The 22,180-nt window shown below is 49.4% G+C and overlaps 2 protein-coding genes across 2 annotated transcripts; one reads left to right on the top strand and one right to left on the bottom strand.

Annotated features, from left to right (window-relative positions):
- Positions 1-689: 689 nt before the first annotated feature.
- CCDC61 (coiled-coil domain containing 61) lies at positions 690-13,362 on the bottom strand. The gene is made up of 14 exons (XM_087728384.1): positions 13,329-13,362; positions 10,835-11,035; positions 9,326-9,408; positions 8,326-8,486; positions 7,175-7,327; positions 6,315-6,531; positions 6,101-6,186; positions 5,056-5,231; positions 3,730-3,808; positions 3,134-3,264; positions 2,835-2,913; positions 2,248-2,314; positions 1,992-2,106; positions 690-1,096 (listed from the first exon to the last, which is right to left on the bottom strand). The coding sequence occupies exons 2-14, from the start codon at positions 10,986-10,988 to the stop codon at positions 999-1,001; spliced, it is 1,599 nt and encodes a 532-aa protein (XP_087584510.1). The 5' UTR covers positions 10,989-11,035; positions 13,329-13,362; the 3' UTR covers positions 690-998.
- Positions 13,363-19,359: 5,997 nt separating this feature from the next.
- On the top strand, positions 19,360-20,118 carry NANOS2 (nanos C2HC-type zinc finger 2). Its single transcript, XM_014052646.2, has one exon. It carries the CDS (start codon positions 19,603-19,605, stop codon positions 20,116-20,118), a length of 516 nt encoding a protein of 171 aa, XP_013908121.2. The 5' UTR covers positions 19,360-19,602.
- Positions 20,119-22,180: the final 2,062 nt, after the last annotated feature.

The following is a 22,180-nucleotide window of genomic DNA, read 5'->3' as shown; positions in this document are numbered from 1 at the left end:
GTGGGAATGCCCCCTCCCCTGTGTAGTGGTCACTGACACATATGTATAAAAGCTTAACCATCCCTGTCAAATGGACTCGGGGGTGGGCCCCACAAGCGTCAAACCAATGGACACGCATGCAGCTCAACTCACACGGGGGGGGGGAGGCCGGCGCACACAGCTGACTGTGCGCAAGTTGACCAGCGTGTGCAATTCCCCCCCCCGTCCGTTTCCACCCTCCCCCCAGCCAGGTCGCCAAGAGGACCGTTGCCCTCAGATAAAGAGAGAGGATGCGAAGTGGCACACACCTCCCAACGGCCGATAAGATCCCACAGGGTGGGCCTCCTTCGGATGCCGTCAGCCGGACAGTGTCGGCTGGCGGGCCCCCCCGGAGGAGAGCCTTCTCTGTGGCTGCTCCGACCCTGTGGAACCAACTACCCCCAGAGGTCCGGACCTCACCCATCCTCATGGCCTTTAGAAAAGCTGTTAAAACCTGGCTGTTCCGGCAGGCCTGGGGCTGTTGACCTTATTGTTAAGGTCCAGCCCCGATTAGAAATGTTATGCATGTTGGGAATTTTTAAATTGTTCTTTTATTTTGATTTTCTTTTCTTTTTTTTCTTTGTAAGCCGCCCGGAGTCCTCCGGGATTGGGCGGCCTAGAAATGTAACAAATAAATAAATAAATAAAATGCATCCAGGGCCAATTTGACTGCAGGGCCGGTCAGGGAATTCTGGGAGTTGGAAGTCCACTTATTAAAAAAGGGGGTTTTGCAAGAAGGAAAACTTTCTTCGTCGTTGTTATTAGAAAACTTTAATGAAATTGTTCGTAGGAAGGCTTTCAAACGTGGGATTTTGCAAGGCAGCCGCTGTCCGCCCCCCCTGCCCCGCCCTCCCCCGCGAGGACGTAGAAGGGAGACGGGCGAGCAGGACAGCGAGAGCAGGGAGAAGGGGCATCTTCTACGTTTGGACCAGACCTAGCTAGGCAAAAGGAATCGCGCCGGCTCGGCTCCATCGCTCGGGCTACGTCTGGGTCTCCAGCTTATTCATGTACTCCTGCAGCGCCTGGAGACGGGCGTCGATCTCGGAGAGATCCGCCGAGGGGTCCTCGTAGAGGTTCTCTGTCGGGTGGGGCAGACGACAGGATCAGATGGGGAAGGGGCCGACGGGGAAGCAACCCATTCGGGGACTGAAAATCGCAACACAAAAGCTGCGGGTCCTTTCTCAATATTTTTTGGGGGGAAGCCTGGCGTCAATCTTGCCCATGTGAAGCACCAGCAGAGTGCGGCCTCGGTTCTCGTCATTAATCGGTCCCGGGAGTTGTGACAATTACTAAAAGGGACGAGCACCAAACCAGCCATGTGACTTAAGGTGTCACCCTTCGTTTCAGGCTGGAAAGAGGAGGGAGGCAGAAGGCAGCAATGATTGACAACTTCTACCTTGTACGTTGAGGCTGAAATGTAGCTAACTCACTCTTTGTGTGTGTTTGCTTGTGTGTGTGTGTGTGTTACAACAGCAGTGGGGAAGTGGGACTGGTCCAAAGGAACCCCACCTTCCTCAAAGCAGTTATTTCAAGGTGGGACTTTCAATCAGCAGGAAGCCAGTTTGGTCCAGTACTTAAGCCAGTGTTTCTCAACCTTGGCGACTTTAAGTCCTGGGGACTTCAACTCCCAGAATTCCCCAGCCAGCGAGAGCTGGCTGGGGGATTCTGGGAGTTGAAGTCCCCAGGACTTAAAGTCGCCAAGGTTGAGAAATGCTGAGTTAAGCCATCAGGCTAGAACCTGGGAGACGGTGAGTTCGAGTCCTGCCTTAAGACGTGAAAGCCAGCTGGGCCGAACTTGGGTTGACCTCCTAGCTCCAAGCGCCCTCACAAGGTTGTTGTTGTTGTTGTTGTGAGGACGACAGGAGGAGGAGGAAGGTGTGTTAAATGTGCTTGTGACCTTGAGTTATTCATAAAAACGATGGGGAGATCTAAATAAATTAAGGGAGCAGCTGGAGGCAGAGACGCCAACCCACCTGAGTTTTCCAAGGTCTCCTCCGAGACGCCAGCCGTTCTGCCTTTCCCCCTGGCCTTCCCTGTGTTTGGGGTGCTTGAGAAGCGCTTCTTGTGAGCTTTGTCCACACGGGGACCCTGAAGGGAGAACAAGAATCGGGGGTGGGGTGGGGTGGGGTGGGGTGAGGTTATCACAGGGTCTGTTCCCGACCCTCTTGGAGGGCTCTCCTTGAACCCAAGGCCAGCTTAGGGAAGGAGGAACCTCCGTTGACCACTCACCGCCGTGGGGCCGTTCCAAGACGAAGAGCTGAAGGGCTTCCTGTTCCTGGCTAGACGTTTCCTGCCTCTAAACAAACAAGGACAGAATCCGTTAGAAGAGGCCGCACCGACGGTGAAATTGTAGGCCTGTCATATCTTAATTATTTGGAACATTCTGTTCTACGTGGCTTAAAAGAGCCACGTTCAGTGGGCAGTCTAGAAGAGTCTTTCTAAAACCTGGCTTAATTTGTGTGGACTTCAACTCCCAGAATTCCCCAGCCATCCTAACGATGAATTTTAAGATATTTGGACTTCAGCTCCCAGAATTCCCCAGCTAGCCTGCTGATGAATGTTAAGATGTGGGGACTTCAATTCCCAGAGGCCTTTCCTCTTGGCTGGCTGGAGAATTCTGGGAGTTGGTCCACCCAGCTTAAATTTACCAAACTTGAGATATGTTGCTATTACATGCAGAGGAATCGGGGAGAGAAAAGTTAAAAGTTGGAAGTTTTAGTAGACAGATTGCCAGAATCATCTTAGCAGATCCCCATGCCCACTCCCCCATTACAAGAAGCCCCATCTCCCCACACCCCCAATGCCCCGTCCCTTACCTTGGTGCAACGGGTTCCGAATAATCCTCCATCTCACTCCCTGAGCTGGCCGAGGTGCGTTTGCTGCGGAAACTTTCCACTGGGGGAAAAAAGAGAGTGGTGTTTTGGGGCAGGGTCTCCAACTTTGGCAACTTTAAGACTTGTGGACTTCAACTCCCAGAATCCCTCAACCAATCTTGGCAACTGTAAGACTTGTGGACTTCAACTCCCAGAATCCCTCAGCCAACCTTTGGGAGTTGAAGTCCATACATCTTAAAGTTGCCAAGGTTGGAGACCCCTGCTTGGACCATCTGCCATACCTGAAGAGCTGCGGCCGCGCGGCTTCCCATGGTTGCTTCCGCCGGGGAGGGCCGAGGCGCCCCTGAGCTGGGTGTGGTGGTACCAGCCACTGGGAGGGGTGTCTCCCATGGCCCGATGAAGACTCCGTTTGCTGGAAAGAAAAAACGGAAAACGGAATGATCACCTTTTCGGTTCCGGTATCCGACAAGGCATAGAGCCGATCGGCATGATATCTTTAGTGTCTTACTTTCCGCTTGTCAATTTTAAATCTTGTTTTTAAGGGACAGGTTTCCCTGTTATTATGCTGCCTCTAAACCTCCCGGAGCCACTTGGGTGAGATGGGAAGTGTAGAAATGTGATAAATAAAGTAACATTAAATTAAACATTCAACTTAATTACATCCCCCCATGGCCAAATGTCGCCACTGCTCCAAAATACACCACGCAGAGAGAGAACTAGCGGCTGATTCGTGGGCCAGCCATTCATTTGAGCCTTGAGGTTATTTTTAATTCACCAACGTGGCCCTCTGCCCCGTGGTTTAGTGGTCATTCGGGCCAGGGGTGGACCAGTAATCTGCTTCCTGGATTGGAGAGACAAAGCCGGGAAACGCACTCACTTTTTCTGTTCGATCTCCTTCTGTTTCCGCTCCTTGGCCTTCACGAAAGCGGTGGGATCAAAGCGAGGGGCCCGGAGAGCTGCGGTCGAAAAAGAGGAACGGCGTGGTAAGGAAAAATCCGTTTCGGCTACAGGACGGGATGATTCCCAGTCAATCTTAATTTTTTAATAATAGCCTGAGCTAAAAAAAACAAGATAAAAGGCTGGGCCTTCCCCCACAAGGAAAAGCAAATCGTCACAAATTGGCTACTTCCTGGGCAGAGAAGTGGTCAAAAGATGGATTAAAAAAGAGAGCAAGCTCCCCTTCCTCCTAACACGGATGTTGTTACCTAGTTGGGTCATGAAAGGTCTGAAAGGAAAGCACCAAGCTCAGGGACCATTAAGGACCCCACTGTCCTCCTCCCCCCCAACCCCAACCCCTTCTAGCACTGATGATGTAACTTAGTTGGGTCATTAGACGTCTTGCAAGAAAGCCACCAATTTCAGAGACTACCAAGAGCCATACAGTCCTCCTCCTCCTCCTCTCCGCAAACCTCCCCTCCTTTCTAGCACTGATGATGTAACCTAGTTGGGTCATGAAACATCTACAAGGAAATCACCAAGCTCAGACAGCACCAAGCAGGAGGGAGGGTGGGAAAGGAAGGAAAGAAGAAAGGGAAAGAAGGAAGGAACAGAAGGAAGGAAGGAAGGGAAAGAAGGAAGGAAGAAAGGAAAGGAAGGAAGGAACAGAAGGAATGGAAGGAAGGAAGGAAGGGAAGGAAGGAAAGAAGGAAGGAATGGAAGGAAGGAAGGAAGGAAGGAAGGAAAGGAAGGAAAAGAAGGAATGGAAGGAAAGAAGGAAGGAACAGAAGGAAGGAAAGAAGGAAGGAAGGAAGGAAAGAAGGAAGGAAGGAGGGAAAAGAAGGAAGGAAGGAAACCATCAAGCGCAAGGAGCACCAAGGACCCCTCAATCCAACCCTGATCTACAAATACTCTCTTCCATTGCTACGGAGTAACTACTATTAGTAGAGGGTTTGGCAATTTACAGTAAATCCTCCCAGCCCACCAACCATTAATAAAACATTTACAATCCCGTTTGCCAGCAAGTGTCAAAAATCCCCTTTTTTCAGCAAATGGAAAAGGCTCTAGTCCCTCACGTGAGAGAAAAGGAGCTTGATGCAAAAGAAGCAGAATATTTGCAAGAAGCCAAATAGAAACTAGCGACAGGGTGGCATTCTTGAGCTCCTGGCCACCCCCCTCCCCATCCCTCCCGAGAGCAACATTTACTTATGGAGCAATTGCAAAGATTGGCGGTCAAAAAGACAGCCCTTTTCGGCCCCTCCCGCACCTGTCGGAGAAGGAGACTGGCGGGAGGCGCGTCCCTGGCTTCCGCTGCGCCCGTCCCTGGAGGTGGAGCGCGGCCGGCTGGCTCCCCAGGGCACGCTGCTGCGCTCCTGGGAGTTGGAGCGTTCGCCCGAGGCGGAGCGATGGCCGTCTCGCTTTGGGATGCCGGCTCGGTTCAGGCTGGGAGGAGAGAAATGCCGAGAGGGAGTTTGAGAGAACGCAGGTGGTCCTCGACTTACGACGGTTCATTTCGCGACCGTTCGATGTTACAAAGTGACTTAGGATGCTTTTTCACGCTTACAACCTTGATATCCCCCAGGATCATGGGATCAAAACTGAGAGGCACGGCAACGGTCTCGTACTTATGACCGTTGCTGTGTCCCAAGATCACGTGATCCCCTTTTGCGACCTTGCCGACAAGCAAAGTCAACGGGGAAGCCAGATTCGTTTAACGGCCTAGTGACCAACTGATCAACTGCAGTGATTCACTTAACAACAGGTGGTAAACAACAAAGGTGGTAAAATGGAGCAAAATTCGCTTAACAAATGTCTCACTTAACAACAGAAAATTTTGGGCCTTGATTGTGGTCGTACATCGAGGACTACCTGTATGAAGTGGGCATGCAGTGGAGCTAGGAAAAAGCGGGCAACCTCCTTGCCCAGATGGCAAACCTATCTGATCCTCACTTAATGACCAAAACTTGAGTCTGGGATTTTGGTCATATATCCAGTCCCCCATGACATGACTTGATTTTACAAAGGACATAAAGCAAGTCACCCTGGTCACTAAATGAATCACAGGGTTGCTAAGTGAATCCATGCTCCCAAATGGGATTTTTTTTTTGGCCAAAAACCACTGGAAATGGAGAGAAAAAAACATGACAAATCACAAATTGTGTGACTGAGCGATATGACAACCGGCCGTAAATGTGAACCGGCTGCCAGGGGGCCAAAATGGGGAGGAAGAAGAAGGACCTTTGAGGAAGAGTTGTAAGTAACGTTTGGAGTATGTTGTAACTTCAAATGGTCGTTAAGCGAGGACTACTTGCCTTCCCTTTTTGAATAAAGCCAGCTCGTTGGTGAGGTTCTTCACACGAATCCGGAGGCTTCTCTCACTGGCTTTCACTTCTGCAAGCTGTCGGGATCGGAAAGAGGGATCACAACATGAGCTTGGGGAGGGGGTGTTGGTCATAGGCCGAGGACCGTTACCCTTCCTGCCCTCCCAGTGGAAGGGACTTCCAGGCCAGGCGGCCTTCTGCCTACCTCATCAGCCAGCTGCCGGCTCTCCTGCAGGCGCCTGGCGGCCAGGCGCTGGTGCTTGGCCCGTTCCTTGGTCAGCTGCTCTTCCAGGGTCTGCACCACCTTCTTCAAGATCTTCACCTCTTTCAAGCCGCTGCCCTTGGGGGCCACCGGCAGCTCCTCCCGGGAGCTCAGCAGCACCGACTCCATCATCTGCTTCTCCTCCAGAGCCCGCTGCAGCCTGCAAAAGGGGAGGGAGAGAGAGAGAGAGAGAGAGAAAGAGGGAGAGGGAGAAAGAGAGATCAAGAGAGAAAGAGAGAGGGGGGAGAGAGAGAAAAGGAGAGGGAGAAAGAGAGAGAGAGAGAGAGGGAGAAAGAGAAAGAGGGAGCGAGAGAAAGAGGGAGAAAGAGAGAAAGAAAAAGGAGAGGGAAAGAGAGAAAGAGAAAAGAGAAAAAGAAAAAGAGGGAGAGAAAGAGAGTGAGTGAGAAAGAGAGAGAGAGAAAGAGCGGGAGAAAGAGAGAGAAAAAGAGAAAGGAGAGAAAGAATGAGAGAGAGAAAGAGAGTTCGACACTCCTGGTCTAGGAGAGGGCCCCAGGGTTCCCTTAACAACTGTGTTACTGACACTGGGATTCACTTAACAACGGTGGCAAGCGAGGCCGTGAAATGAGGCAAAGCACATTTCCTGGCTGTCTCACTTAGCAATCGTAGGTCTCAAATGGAGGACTGCCTAAGTGTTCCTTTAATTGCTCTCGTGGCTCAGAGACCCTCAGGCCTCCCGTTCTAACCCTCCACGGATTCCGAGGACAGTTCGCAGACCCCTGCCCCGTCTCCAGATCCACCTCCTGCACACACCCCGCCCGCCCTTTTCGCTCTCTCTCACTCACTCCTCCCGAAGACGACGGATCTCCACGTCCCGGAAATCCTTGCCTGGCTTAGCCTTCAAGAGAGCCAATTCCTCCTTCAGCTCCCGGATCACTTTCTGCAGGACCACCGGATCGGGCTTCCCCACGTAGGGAAGGGGGAGTGGGTAGTGGATCCTGCCGAGAATCGAGACAAGCAGGCCGCGAGTCAGGAATTAGGGAAGACTGGAACAAAAATGGAATCCAAAGAGCAGCTGGGGTGTGTGTGTGTGTGTGTGTTTGTGTGTGTGTATGTGTTTGTGTGTGTGTGTCCCAAATCCAGCTGCCATCTTGCATTTCTGGCCATGATGATGGGATGGGCCGCGATGGCGATTTCAAGGCCTGGGGACTTCAACTCCCAGAATTCCTGAGCCAGCCATACTGGCTGGCTCAGGAATTCTGGGAGTTGAAGTTCCCAGGCCTTGAAATCGCCATCGTGGCCCATCCCACCGGCTGGCTCAGGAATTCTGGGAGTTGAAGTCCCCAGGCCTTGAAATCACCATCATGGCCCATCCCACCGGCTGGCTCAGGAATTCTGGGAGTTGAAGTCCACAATTCGCATAGTTGTTAATACAGGGAGCCCTTACAACTGTTCATCCTTACAACCGTCCAAAGTTACGACGGCGCTGAAGAAAGTGATTGACTACCGTTTTCCCCCCCGCTTACGCCCTTTGCAACATTCCCCACGGTGATGGGATCCATATTCAGAACACACGCCAACTGCTTCGTACTTACGACCACCGTGGCCGCGTCCCAAGCTGATGTGAATCCCCTTTTGAGAAGTGAAATCAGGAGGGGGAGGGGAGAGCCAGAACTGGCTTAACAACCGGGCGACCCACTTATCAACGGCAGTGCTCCGCTTAACAACTTTGGCAGGAAAAGGCCATAAAATGGAGCCGAACTCACTCCGATGTCTCACTTAACAACACGTTTGGGGATGAACTGTGGTCGTAAGTCGAGGACTACCGTAGTTGCTCACCCCTGGCCTGTGGGGTGTAGTTTCACCCGGTTAGTGGGTTTCAAGTGAATTTGGACGGAGTGTCCCCCAAATTTCCCACCCCTCACCCCTGGAGACCTAAATCAGTAACAGAGAGTCTCCAAATATCCACTCCTCAAGGTTTTGGCCCCGAACGTGCCTGTCAAATTCCACGGAGTAAATGAGGATGAGGTAACGCTTGGAGTTCAAGGGGGAGGTTTTGGCGGCCGAGGGGTGTCGTGGTCCCACCCCAATCTTCCTGTTCCGCAGCGCCTCCAGGTCCGCGTAGGTGAGGAGGTCCAACGTTACAGACTCGCTGCTCTATTGAAGGGGGCAGGGGGGAAAAAAAGACACAACACCAGGTTGTTCCCATTCACACAAACAGCCCAAAGACTCGTGACTAACCAATAAAGGAGAATCTTTGTTGCTCAGAGTTGAAATGAGGGGTCCTGGGTGATCTCTGAGGCTTTCTTGGAGACGTTTCATGGCCCAACTAGGTAACATCATCAGTGCTAGCAGTAGCATGGATGATGTTACCTACTTTGGGTTATGAAATGCCTGCAAAGAGAAAAAAAAAGCAGGCTCAGAGACCAAGGATCCTCCAGGCGTTACTAAACCTGTACAGGGAGTTCTCGACTTACAACAGTTCATTGAGTGACAGCTGAGTGACTTATGATTTTTCACACCTTACAATCATTGCAAGCATCCAAATTCAGATGCTTGGCCATTGATTCCCATTTATGACGGACCCAGGGTCCCGGGGAGGGTGTGGGTCACGTGATCCCCTTCTGTGACCTTCTGGCCAGCTAGTCAACGAGGAATCCAGATTCACTTAACAACCGGGTGACTGACTTATCAACTGCAGCGATTCGCTTAATGACTGCGACAAGAAAGGTCATTGAATGGGCCAAAGTTCACTTGAGCAACGTCTCACATAGCCACAGAAACATTGGGCTCAACTGTGGTCGTAAGTCGAGGACTGCCGATGGATAAGGAACGGGGGGGGGGGGTAGGCAGGAGGACTGAGGATTGGCCAACCCCCTGCCTTGATAAATCTTTGTGCCGAGGCAGAGTCTTCATTTAGACCCAGAATGTGGAAGCGATTGGCGGGGGGTGTGTGTGTGTGTGTCCCACAGACCGGAAGCCGATTCGTGGCTCACCTGGGCCAGGGCGGATTCCAACATGCTGCAGAAGATCCCAAATTGCTTGAAGTTCCCCGTTTTGTGGGTGAGATCTTCGATAACTGTGGGGGGGGGGGGAACGAGGGGAAGAGAGAGAGATCTGAGTTTCTGCAGAGATGGATGCATTTCAAGAATGGGAAATTTGTTATTCAATGGAATTGTAATAAGCATTGAACAGCAAGGGATTGTTATTTAAAGACAATTCAGTGTAAGCTAAGTTAAGATGGGGAACATGGAGGGGGAACTTGAAACATACTTATAATGGAAAATTATTGAGATTATAAAGACAGAACAAAAAATTGGGGGGGGGGGGAATGATGTAAAACTATACAACATTATGATGAGAATAGCTGAAAACTGTAACCAGGTCCACATTTCGGCCAAAAATAAATTGGGCTTTTAAAAATATATATATATAATTGCTATATATGTATTCTTTTTTTTAAAAAAAGGATATATGTTAAAATTAAAGATGCTGATTGAAATGAAATTACAAATACCATCAACATAAAATGGAGCCTTCTCAGAGGCTGAAATACACCATGTAAATGAGATGAAGAGTGTGGAAGAGAGGTAAGGGAAGAAGAGAGGGTTAGGAGAGAGGGTGGGGGGGTAGAAAGGAGGAGTGGAAAGAGAGAGAAGGAGAGAAGAAGGGGAAGTAGAGAAGGACGACAGAGGGAAGAAAGGAGGTAGGGAGGAGGAGGAGAGAAGAAAGGAGGAGTGGAAAGAGGAGAGAGGAGGAGAGAGGAAGGGGATGTAGAGAAGAGAAGGGCAGAGGGAAGAAAGGAGGTAGGGAGGAGGAGAGAAAGGAGGAGTGGAAAGAGGAGAGAGGAGGAGAGAGGAAAGGGAAGTAGAGAAGGACGATAGAGGGAAGAAAGGAGGAAGGGAGAAGGAGGAGAGAGAGGAGGAGTGGAAAGAGGAGAGAGAAGGAGAGAGGAAGGGGAAGTAGAGAAGGACGATAGAGGGAAGAAAGGAGGAAGGAAGGAGGAGGAGAGAAAGGAGGAGTGGAAAGAGGAGAGAGGAGAAGGAGAGAGGAAGGGGATGGAGAGAAGAGAAGGGCAGAGGGAAGAAAGGAGGTAGAGAGGAGGAGAAGAGAAAGGAGGAGTGGAAAGAGGAGAGAGAAGGAGAGAAGAAGGGGAAGTAGAGAAGGATGACAGAAGGAAGAAAGGAGGGAGGGAGGAGGAGAGAGAGAGTAGAGGTAAAAAAGTGATGGAGAGAATATAAATATAGTTTACGGAGAGCAGAAGAGCCAATAATAGTTCTTGGGGGTTGATGGTTAGACAAATTGATGCAAATATTTAATAATACAAAATAGTGTCATTTATGTAACAGGATACATGTGGTTATTTGTATGAAAATGAAAAAATAAACAACTTTATTATATATATATATAAAAAGAATGGGAAGTTTGCAATCCTACCTGCTTTGCCGACTCACCCCACCCCACCCCACCCCACTATTGTCCCCCAAACTTCCTCCGAGACTCACAGGCCGCATCGAATTCCCCTCGCCACTGGTCGGTGGTGAGCCGGTCTTCCACCTCCACTTCCAACAGGCTCCCTTCCGTCGTCATCCGAACGATGTGCTCCGCCCCGCGGAAAACGTAGTCGACTTGCAGGCCGTAGTCAGTTCGCTTAGCCATGGCGGCATCAAAGGCTCCCCTCGCCCCCGCTTCACGAAACGAGTCACCTGGGTTTGGGACAGGAGAAGGGGAGGGGTTTCTAGAGACAAGGCAAACAGGGAGCTTCATGAGGTCTCCATCTTGCTTCCAGAAGTTGTGGAGGCTTTTAAGGGTTTGAGGGTTTCATGCTTGAGCAGGGGGTTGGATTAGAACAGGGGTCTCCAACCTTGGCAACTTTAAGACGTGTGGACTTCAACTCCCAGAGTTCCTCAGCCAGCAAAGCTGGCTGAGGAATTCTGGGAGTTGAAGTCCACACGTCTTAAAGTTGCCACGGTTGGAGACCCCTGAACTAGAAGACCTCCAAAGTCCCTTCCAATTCTGTTACTCTATAATCCCAGATCAATTAATCAGTGGGACAACTTGTCTCCAGAAGCTGTGGCTGCTCCATCCCTGGAGGAGTTTGGACACCCACCTGTCCGGAATGCTTACATAGGGCCTCCTGCATGAGTAAGGGGTTGGGCTAGAAGACCTCCAGGGTCCCTTCCAGCTCTATTTTCCAACTGATCTCAGGCCAGGCACAGGATTCCTGCATGAGGAGACCCACTGAAACCTTCGGCCAGGGGTGGGAAGCCGCAGGGGTTTCACCCAAAGTATGGCCCTTTTGGGGGGGGTGTTGAATCAGCCACCACAAGAGCTTTTCTCCATTGGGGTTTGAAGGAGGGAGAATCGGGGTCAAAGGGGAGCATTGGAAGAGGTTCCTTCCGGCACAAAGCGAAGGATTCCTGGGATCCACCTGCAGGATCTAGAGAGCCAGGATCAGGTTTCTTAGGTAGGGGCTGTTGGAGAAGAGCAAATCAATGCATAACAAGCCCTAACCCAGCCACCATCCGTTTCCACTGGCCAAAACCTTCACTATCATGGGCAGGCCAAGAAAGGGGGTTAGTTCAGAAACCTGGTTGGTTCTGAACTGGTCCTAAACCTTGTTAATGTTTTTTTTTAATTGAAATTTTTAATAAAAAAAAACTTTTACAAATGTTTACTTCCCTCCCCCCCCCCCCCCCGACTTCCCAGAACCAATACAGGGTATAAATCTTTAACAAAAATAATCTATAAAGTTTTCAGGTTTCTGAACAATATCTGTGCATTATCTTATCGTGTTCCTTTTTGAGAGAAATCAATTAAACATTGTTTTCCATTAATTTATTGCTTTTTCTTTCTCAGTTTAACATGTCACATTTCCAATGGTGGAAAATACACATTTTTAGGTAAATAAGTTATATTAAAAAACAGTCCACCTTCGCTGATCTTGGTAAAACTATGCCAACTTGGATGGGAGACCAATAAAAATACATCCCTATAATGTAAATAATAATAATAATCATCATCATCATCTAAAGTAAACTTAAAAGTAAAAAATTAATATCATCATCATCATCTAATAATAATAATAATCTAATAATAATAATAATAATAATAATCTAATAATAATCAGCATTCGCTGGCTGGGGAATTCTGGGAGTTGAAGTCTGGACATCTTCAAGTGGCCAAGGTTGAGAAACACTGTCCTAACCACTGCTGGGGAATTCTGGGAGTTGAAGTCCAGACATCTTCAAGTGGCCAAGGTTGAGAAACACTGATCTAAAGTAAACTTAAAAGTAAAAAATTAATATCCTCTATCATTTGAGCCTTAACTCCTCTTTGCTAGGCTACCCTAAACCTAACCCTAACCCTAACCCTTAACCTTGTTAAGCCCTGTTGTGTGAACCCGAATAATGGCTTCATTCAAACAGCTCTACCTTTAAGAGTGTGTGTGTGTTGTGTTGTTGTGTGTGTGTGTAACGGGATTCATAAGGAGGGGGGGCTAGTTTAGGGAGGGGGCAAATGCAGACTGGCGGGCTGCCTGGGCAGCTGGACTACACAGCCCATCATCCCCCCCCACACAGCCCGAGTCCCAGGTGGGTCGGCCACCAGCTCCCATCAGCCACCCCCCCCACCCAGCCAACCCCCCTCTGACGTCTCCAGGGACCCCGTGGGGAAGACTGGGCGCGGGTGGGACTACACATCCCATCCTCCCCAGCCACAAACGCTCGACGGGAAGGCGCCTCCCGGGACAACCCGGCGTCCTCGGGGGGGGGGTGTGTCTGCGACCGCCGCATCCCCACCCACCCCCCACCCCCAGTACAGGAGGCTGGCTGGGGATGATGGGAGGTGTAGTCCGCAGCGCCCCGCAAAGCTTCCGGGCGGGCACGATTGAAGGGAACGGAGGGAGGGAAACGGGGGGCTGCCCGAGGAAAAGGGGGGGCGTCTGAAGGGGGCGCGAGACGAGGAGAAACCCCCCTCTCAGAAAAAGCAACAACTCACCTGCGCGCCGCCGAACCTCAACTGCCGCCTCTGAGGAGAGGCTCCGCCTTCTTCCCTCCATTGGTATCTGGTTCAACCGTTTCCGAGCTGTCAATGGCTCCGTGCAACGTCGATCATCCTTTTCCGTTGGTGGTATGCCTAGCCGCCCGTCATTCAAAGGCATAGAGCCTGCCCCCTTTACCAAGCCCCGCCTTTCGTTCTGTTAGTGTCGCGCCCTCTGCTTGAAGACCCGCCTTATCAGCAACGCTGTGGGGGGGGGGGGCAGCTCGTCCCTGATTCGCCCCTTGGGAACGCATAAGACCCCGCCCAGTTCCCGCCTTTTTGCCCCGTCTATTGGAGGCTCGGCCTGTCAATCGTAGAGCCCTCGGCACTCCTCTAGAAGGGACGGAGAAAGGGTTGCAAAAGATGCCGCCTTTAGCGACACCTAGCGACTGTTCGGACCGGAGCGGAGCGGAGCGACCAGCACTTTTCAGACAGAGACTTCGCAAGTTCGAGACCCACTTGCGCCAGGTGTAAAGTAAACAAAGGGCGTGCGGTGCAGAAACCGAAAGTAACATTGCATTTTTAAAACCTACCTTAAGGCACCATTTTTTGATTAGGAATGTGCCTGCGCTCCAGTTTCCAAACAGGTAGGAAACTGGCATGTTGAGTTTCCCCATGTATTGGTTATTATTTCATTGGACTGGCAATTTTAAGATTTCTACATTGTAAGAAGTGCGACTCTTTTGATTTAATGGGACAAGTTCCAACTTTTCTGTGCATACAGTGAAATGTAGTGAATGGCAAATCGATACATATAATTGTTCTGTTATTATCTGTTTTTGATGAACCCAAGTTGACTTCTGGTTATAACGTTTCTTGTTTCTTTTTACAGATTGGTTGCTTGATTATCTTTTCCAGGGTCTTCCCAAATATTGATGTCAGGCTGATTGGTCTGTAGTTTCCTGGATCTGTCTCCCCCCCCCCTTTTTTTTTTTTTGAAGATGGGGACCACATCAGTTCTTTTCCAGTCCTCAGGTAATTTCCCCAGTGCTCCAAGACCTTTGAAAGATATGGTTCAATGGTTCTGAGATCACATCTGCCAGCTCCTTCAGAACTCTGGAATATAATCCCCCCAGGGTCTCACACAGGGATCGAGTGTAGGGTGGAGCCATTCCTTATAAGAGGTGGTCTGGAGCCTGTCATCTCTGTTGGCCTCTGGAGTTTTTCTGTTCCTTCAAGCAGTTTGTCAGGGTTCCAAATAGCATCCAAAATTAAATCAGAGTCCAAGGCAAAAGTTTCCTCAAAGTTCCAATTTATGAAGAGAGCCATGTTGGCACATCTGGGAAAACCCGAATCTGAAGGCTTCCCCCTTCATGGTATTGGACCTGGGTACTTGAGAGACTGCCTGCTGCCAATTACCTCCCAAAGACCCATTAGATCACACAGGGTTGGCCTCCTCTGGGTTCCGTCTACCAGCCAATGCCATCTGGCTACGACCCGGGGGAGGGCCTTCTCTGTGGCAGCTCCGGCTCTTTGGAACGAACTCCCTGCAGAGATTCGGACCCTCACCTCTTTCCAGGCCTTCCGAAAAGCTGTTAAAACCTGGCTGTGTCGGCAGGCCTGGCGTTGATGAGCTCCCTTCCCCTCTCGACTTGTGTGGCTGTTGGCTATTTTAAATGCTTGTCTTGTATTTTTGTGTTCCCTTTCCCCCCTTGAGTTGTTCGCCACCCTGAGTCCCTCCGGGAATAGGGCGGCATATAAATAAAACAAATCTCAATTTCTTTTCCCCACCCAGCTGAAAGTTCAAGAACTTGCCCCCACACCCACAAGTCCATCCCATGGTCCAATCTCCCACTGCCATGCTGGCAGCTTCCACCCATCCAGTTCTGGCCAGGTTCAGAGGTGTAGAGACAAAGGATGACCTTGGCTTTCTAGAAAGAATGTTGTTATGGCTACATAGCATCTAACTCTCTACGATCCCCAACTCCCATTTTCCCACCATAGAAAATGCATAGTAGAATAATAGAAAGTGTGGCAGGCCCAAGATCCAAAAGAAAAGATGGTTGCAGGCCTGACACAGTTCTCCATCCGGTCAGCCACCCCACCCCACCCCAGACGGCCCCCTGCTTTGTCTTTAGCCCCTGAACTCTCCACTATTTCGGAGGAGATCCTGCCCTCCAATCAGATGGCCCCAGTTCCAAGTCCTTCTCCCCTCTTATCACGTCCCTATTAGTAAGAATTCATCACTTTGGAGTCACTTTTCCCCATGATTCTGAACCCCCCTTTTTTATTGGATGCCGACTCTGCCAGTCTTCCCTCTGTCCTCTGGTTGGATTACCTTCCCATAGGAGGGCCTTGGGCCCCGCCCACTTCCATTCAGGATGGAAACGGCAGCTCCACCCCTTTCCCATTCACAAATTCCATTCCTCCCCCTGAAATAGAGGCGTTTGCCGGGATCGGGGTGGGGCGGGGGGGGGGGGGGAGAGGTAACCCAAAGGACACACAAGCATACACAATCACACCCGCACCATATGCCTGGTGCTTCAGCCTGGGGAGATCTTTGTGGACCTCGTGGTTAACCCATCACAAAAGGCAGGATGAGAATTTTTTTCTCAGCCCCTTGAAAGTTAGACAAAAGTTTGTAGCCGCGCCCTGAGTTCGAATGTCCTAGTTTCCCTGGTGCTGAGTTTTGTTTACTTTTCAATTTTCCCTTGTTTTCCTTCTAAACAGTTTGTAACTTTGTTGAGGTTTGTTTCATTGAGGGTGATACTTTTCTGCTATCCTTATAGGCCCCGAAAACACTACATTACTGTAAATCATACATTGTAAAGCAGGGGGGTCAGACTAGAAGACCTCCAAGGTCCCTCCCGACTCCGTTATCCTGTATTCTGTAAGTAAACTTCCCCAGGTCACCCTCCGCTTAACAACAATTCATTTAGGGACCGTTCCAAGTTACGACGGCACTGAAAGTGACTTACGACCATTTTCCCTGCTTTTATTATATAAAATACAAAGGAGGAAAAAAAAATAGGAAATTAAGGGAAGAGTGGGGGGAGATACAAGGGGAAAGAGAAAGAAAGAAAAGTAGGTATTGACTTCCAACTCTTCCCAGCACGGTACAAGATAAATACACTCCAACCTAAACTTTTTGCTTTTACACCTTCATATATAACTAGCCATTTCTACAACACCAAATCTTCCTAATCAACGAAACCAGGATCAAGGTGTCATTTTGGCTTCTTCGCAAGCCCAAATTCCAGGCGTGATTTCCAAATCAGAACAGGTTTTCCCTCTTTAAAGAAAGGAAACCGAGTTAAACCGTTCCTGCTTGGTCTTCCTTGCGATGGAAATAATCTGGGTTTCTATTTGCACCTAATAATAGCAGTCAGACTTATATACCGCTTCATAGGGCTTTCAGCCCTCTCTAAGTGGTTTACAGTCAGCATTATTTCCCCCACAGTCTGGGTCCTCATTTTACCCACCTCGGAAGGATGGAAGGCTGAGTCAACCCTGAGCCGGTGAGATTAGAACCGCCGAACTGCAGATAACAGTCAGCTGAAGTGGCCTGCAGTACTGCACCCCTAACCACTGCGCCACCTCGGCTCTTGACCTAATAATCCCCCTAGTATGCTTACGAACCGTCGCCACAGTCAAAATTCAGAGGCTTGGCAACTGGCGTGGACTTATGACGGTTGCAGTGTCCCGGCGTCACGTCAAGGCGACCTCCCGACAAGCAAAGTCAACGGGGGAGAAAGCCGGATTCACCTAACAACCGTGTGACTGATTTAGCCACTGCAGCGATTGTCTTGGATAGAAGAATTTTTCCATGTGGGTCTCAGACTCCGAAGCCAAGTCTAAAGCCTGCCTTTTATGGACCCGCCTGCAAAGAGGACTAGCACCTTCAGGAAACAGGTGAAATCTTTTCGCCAGGGCTTTTAAGGCCCGCCCGTCTAACAAACTGTGCTTCGTCCATCATTCATGGTGGGCCGATGCAGCGTCATAATGTCCTGATCACGACAAGCCAGCTGAAGGACGTGGCTTTTGAACAGGGTAGGCGACTCAGATTTCAGATTTCAGATTTAGTTTATTTGTATGCCGCCCTTCTCCGGGAGGGACTCAGGGCGGCGAACAACTCAAAAGGGGGAAAGGGGATACAAACACAATACACGTGATTAAAATACACAAGAGTCATACAGCCATACAAGTCGAGAGGGGAGGGGAACTCATCACCCCCAGGCCTGCCGGCACAGCCAGGTTTTGACGGCTTTCCGGAAGGCCTGGAGAGAGGTGAGGGTCCGGATCTCCGCGGGGAGTTCGTTCCAAAGGGCCGGAGCTGCCACAGAGAAGGCCCTCCCCCGGGTGGTAGCCAGGTGGCATTGGCTGGTAGACGGAACCCGGAGGAGGCCGACCCTGTGTGATCTAATGGGTCTTTGGGAGGTAATTGGCAGCAGGCGGTCTCTCAAGTACCCAGGTCCAATACCATGAAGGGCTTTATAAGTTACGACTAGCACTTTGAAGCGTATCCGGAGACCGATCGGTAGCCAGTGCAGCTCGCGGAGGATAGGTGTTACGTGGGTGTACCGAGGTGCACCCACAATCGCTCTCACGGCTGCATTCTGGACGAGTTGAAGTCTCCGAATACTCTCCAAAGGCTGCCCCATGTAGAGCGCATTGCAGCCACGGGCCTTCCTAAATACAAGTGGAGCTGGGGCAGATAAGGAGGCATTCGAGGGGTCCTTGGTGCCCTCTGAGCTTGGGGGTTTCCTTGCAGACGTTTCACGATCCAACGAGGTAACGTCTTCAGGGCTAGAAGGGAGGGTGGGTTTGTGGAGAGGAGAAGGAGAAGGAGAAGGAGAGAGGAGGCATAGGAGGAGGAAGACTGTGTGGAGATTGGTGCTCTCTGAGCTTCGTTGCATGTTTGCAGACACTTCATTCCCCCCAACCAGGTGGCAGCATCAGTGGCGCAAGTGTTGAGTGGAGAGGAGGAGGAGGAAGATTTGGGGATCCTTTTTTAGTCTCTGAGCTTGGTGGCTTTCTTGTAGATGTTTCATTATCCAACTACTAGGGGATATCATCAGGGATCAGGGATTGACGAGGAGGAGGAGGAGGAGGTGAAGAGGAGGAGGAGGAGAAGAGGAGGAGGAGGTGAAGAGGAGGAGGAGGAGGAGAGGGGGAGGAGGAGGAGAGGAGGAGGAGGTGAAGAGGAGGAGGAGGAGGTGGAGAGGAGGAGGAGGAGGAGGAGGAGAGGAGAAGGTGAAGAGGAGGAGGAGGGGGGAGGAGGAAGAGGTGAAGAGGAGGAGGAGAGGAGGAGGTGGAGAGGAGGAGGTGAAGAGGAGGAGGAGGTGAAGAGGAGGAGAGGAGGAAGAGGTGAAGAGGAGGAGGAGAGGAGGAGGAGGAGGAGGAGGAGGTGAAGAGGAGGAGGAGGAGGAGGAGGTGAAGAGGAGGAGGAGGAGGCGGCCTGTGGAGTCCTTGGTGCTCTCTGAGCTTGGTGGCTTTCTTGCAGACCTCACCCAACCAGGTCCCATCAGGAGTGCACTACGACGGGACGTATATAGGTATGGGTACAACATAAGGAAACTGTATGTAAATTGTAAACAGTGATTTGGAAAGGAGGATTAGAAAATTTTGTTATTAAATATTATAGATGTTTAGCTAGAATAGGCCATAAGGATTCAATGTTAATGGAGGATTTTAGAAATTGTAAATGAAGTGCCAGTATGTGGTTATGCATTAAATCTTGGTATATTTTATGATGAAGGACGTTTAAACAAATATAGTCAAATGAAAATGGAGATATGATGACGGTAACATGTATAAATATCTGAGTTACAATATCTGAGTTAATATGAATTATGTTTGTTGACTGCGGAAAAGATGCACGAAAGTCTTTTTGTAACCAACTGATACACTTTCTACAGTATGTAAAGAAGGATGTGTTGTGTCTGTTTTGAAAAATAAAAATAAATATTTTAAAACATTGTCAAACGTTGCAACCCAAAAGAAAGAAAGAAAGAGAGAGAGAGAGAGAGATGAGAGAGAGAGCTCCTTGGCAGATCAAGGGATCCTGTCTGGATCTGCTCAGGTTCAACTCCAGGAAGATCAAGAGGGAAGATTGAGATGGAGACCTTTAAAAAGGAAGAGCTGTTTTCCTTTGGCTATTTACATTTCAGACTCCACCTCTCCGGTACAGTTATTAACATTGTTTAAATTGCCATTTCATGTGTGTGTGTGTGTCCTATGCTCATTCAGAGAGGGGGTTCCTGCTTGGCTGGGACACATTGCCTTGGTCACCATGTTCTCCGCTTCATCCCAGGCTTCTCCAGCCGGTGTTCCAGCTGTGGCCCAAGGGGGCTTCTTTGAACCATGGAAGGATTACCTGAACCTCTCCAAAGTGGTGATGGAGATCGTTGAGGAGCGGAAGAAGCCACAGAGGTGGTCTCCTCCTTGGGAAGACCCCTTGGACGTCCTCGTTCTGCATTGGATGAACGGAGGCGGCAACAGCAAGACCCACAGTCCCAAGACCGATGCCGCCCGCGGAGGAGACCCCCCGCCCGCTCCACCAACCCAACAAGGCATCTGCAGCTTTTGCAAGCACAACGGAGAATCCAAGAAGGTCTTCTCTTCTCATGCTTTGAAGAGAGCCGACGGGGTGGTGGTGTGCCCCATTCTGCGCAATTACACCTGCCCGCTTTGTGGGGCCACCGCCGACAAGGCCCACACGCTGAAATACTGCCCCCATAATAAGGGGCAGCAATCCTTGTACCGCCGAAGTGGGCGCAACTCGGCCGGACGCATGATCAGGAGATAAAGTGGGGACACACATGCAACACCCCCCCCACCCGAGGGGAGGGCCCCCCCTCCCCAATCCGTCTTCCACAGAAAAGAAAGAAAAAGTTAAAACGCCTGGAGAGTGGATGGGGAGAAGGAAAAGGCACTGCCAAAGATTTGGAAAGAAACGTTCTTCAAATATTTTCTTCAAAAATCATAGTTGCAAAAGAGGTGATTTTGCATGACTTTATTTTTTTTTATATATTTATATATATGTATATGATGGATGGGACCAAACTTTACTTTGAAAAAAAGAGGAAGATTTGTGTCTTTTGACTGCACCAAATTTCAGTTTCGAACAGAAACAAGCAGGACTCTGTTTTCCAAAATTAAACGTGTAAGTTCAGAAATCCTTTTTGTTGTTGTTAATCTTCTTGAATGATGTGCCAAAGAAGTCACCGTTTGCCTTAAACTAACCACAATAAAAGAAAAATAGGTGGTGGGGTTTTTCGCCCCCCTTTTCTTGAAATGTTCCTTACTGGCCCATGTTAGACAAAGTTGAGATACTTTGAGCAGTATTGATATCTGAGTTTGCAATAGGTAAACTTTATTATGTTTTTTTTTAAACTAGTAACATGTTGACTTTTAATAAAGAGTGTTTTTTTCATGAGTGCATCAAATCACTGCTTCCCTCTTTTTTTTTGCTTTTAATTCCTGGGTTTTCTGATTCTTCATGCGATACTCAAATCTTCCCTCTACATTTAATTTTGATTTGGACCTAAGTAGGTTTCACTTCATCCAAGTTGCGTAGTGGTATCTTAAGGCACAGTATTTTGATGCCCCAGTTTAGGGTGGGGGGGAGAATCACGTTGTGAAAGTTCCCAAATTGAAAGTGAAATTCTCTTTTCTGCACCTCAATCCTGTTTTTCTTTTTGTGAGTTTTTTTGCAACATCTGCAAATATTGAAAAGCAGCCCTTATTTCTGCAACCCACATAGATTTTTAATGCTCAAGGAGGATCATGTCTTCACTTCCAGCAGTGAAAAACTCTCTTGAAAAATTCCGGTTTCTCTTTTTGGCTTTTGAAAGTCGCACAACATCATTTTGTCTTCGTTTGCACACATTTATTGTGGTATGGTTTTCTGTAGGCTTAGATAGCACACACAATCCGTTGGTGTTAGATTTGCCTTGATGGCATGAGGAAGAATGGACTTCTAAGCAGCTCCAAATGAAGCTTAGAACGTAGAGTAACAGTTTTGGAAGGGACCTTGGAGGCCTTCTAGTCCAACCCGCTGCTTAGGCAGGAACACCTAGATCGTTTCAGAGAAATGGTTATCCAATCTCTTGAAAAACTTCCACTGTTGGAGCATTTACAACTTCTGGAGGCAAGTTGTTCCACAGATTAATTGTTTTCTCCTCAGTTCTAGGTTGCTTCTCTCCTTGATTAGTGTCCACCCATTGCTTCTTGTCCTGCACTAGACCCAGGTCCAGGCAGCATTTGAACCAACCTCTTTGAAAAGTTTGGAAGTGTCACAAAAGGGGCTGGATTCTTTCCTGCAAGAGGCAATCCGATCTGCCCCCCCGCTGGAGAGGTTGCTACCAACGTTATTTCCCTGAGCATTCCCAGGGGCTAGAAACTTGATTTGTTCATATCATTTCACCCTGCAAACCCAAATGCACTTTGCAATCGGCGAGAAAGAAAAAAGGATTAAACAGTCGGTTTGGCAATTGGACCAAATTAGGAAACAACTGGGCACCGAAACATCAGGGGTTTGCTTCAATAGCAACAATCCTCCAACAACCTCTGTGTGTGTGTGTGTGTGTGTGTGTGTGTGTGTGTGTGTTTGCGTGCATGTGCGCATAAGATAAGTGTGTTTCCATCTGTGTTATGATTGTAGCTCCTAGAATACTGTTTCATACTATCTCTAAATCAATATTTTTCAACTCATCAGTTGAAAAAACACTGATTTAGTTAAATCAGTTAGGTGACTATAAGGACGTGTGGACTTCAACTCCCAGAATTCCCCAGCCGGCACGCTTTGGTCTTTGGGATGATTGGGAAAAGCAATTTGGGGGGGAGAGTAGCCTTACCTAACCTGTCCC

Source organism: Thamnophis sirtalis, unplaced genomic scaffold (assembly GCF_051295495.1).
Source record: "Thamnophis sirtalis isolate CommonGarterSnake01/CBP01778 unplaced genomic scaffold, rThaSir2_p1.2 scaffold_13, whole genome shotgun sequence".
NCBI lineage: Eukaryota > Metazoa > Chordata > Lepidosauria > Squamata > Natricidae > Thamnophis > Thamnophis sirtalis.
Note: the sequence above shows the minus strand (reverse complement) of the source record. Positions and strands in the feature narration are given on the sequence as shown.

Excerpts from the sequence above, each read along its gene's own strand:
- CCDC61 (XM_087728384.1), bottom strand. The coding sequence starts at position 10,988 with ATGGCTAAGCGAACTGACTACGGCCTGCAAGTCGACTACGTTTTCCGC. Across the intron at positions 5,232-6,100 it reads GCTTTATTCAAAAAGGGAAG|CCTGAACCGAGCCGGCATCC; the intron begins GCAAGTAGTCCT and ends CTCTCCTCCCAG. Across the intron at positions 3,265-3,729 it reads AAGGAGATCGAACAGAAAAA|CAAACGGAGTCTTCATCGGG; the intron begins GTGAGTGCGTTT and ends TTTTCTTTCCAG.
- NANOS2 (XM_014052646.2), top strand. The coding sequence starts at position 19,603 with ATGTTCTCCGCTTCATCCCAGGCTTCTCCAGCCGGTGTTCCAGCTGTG.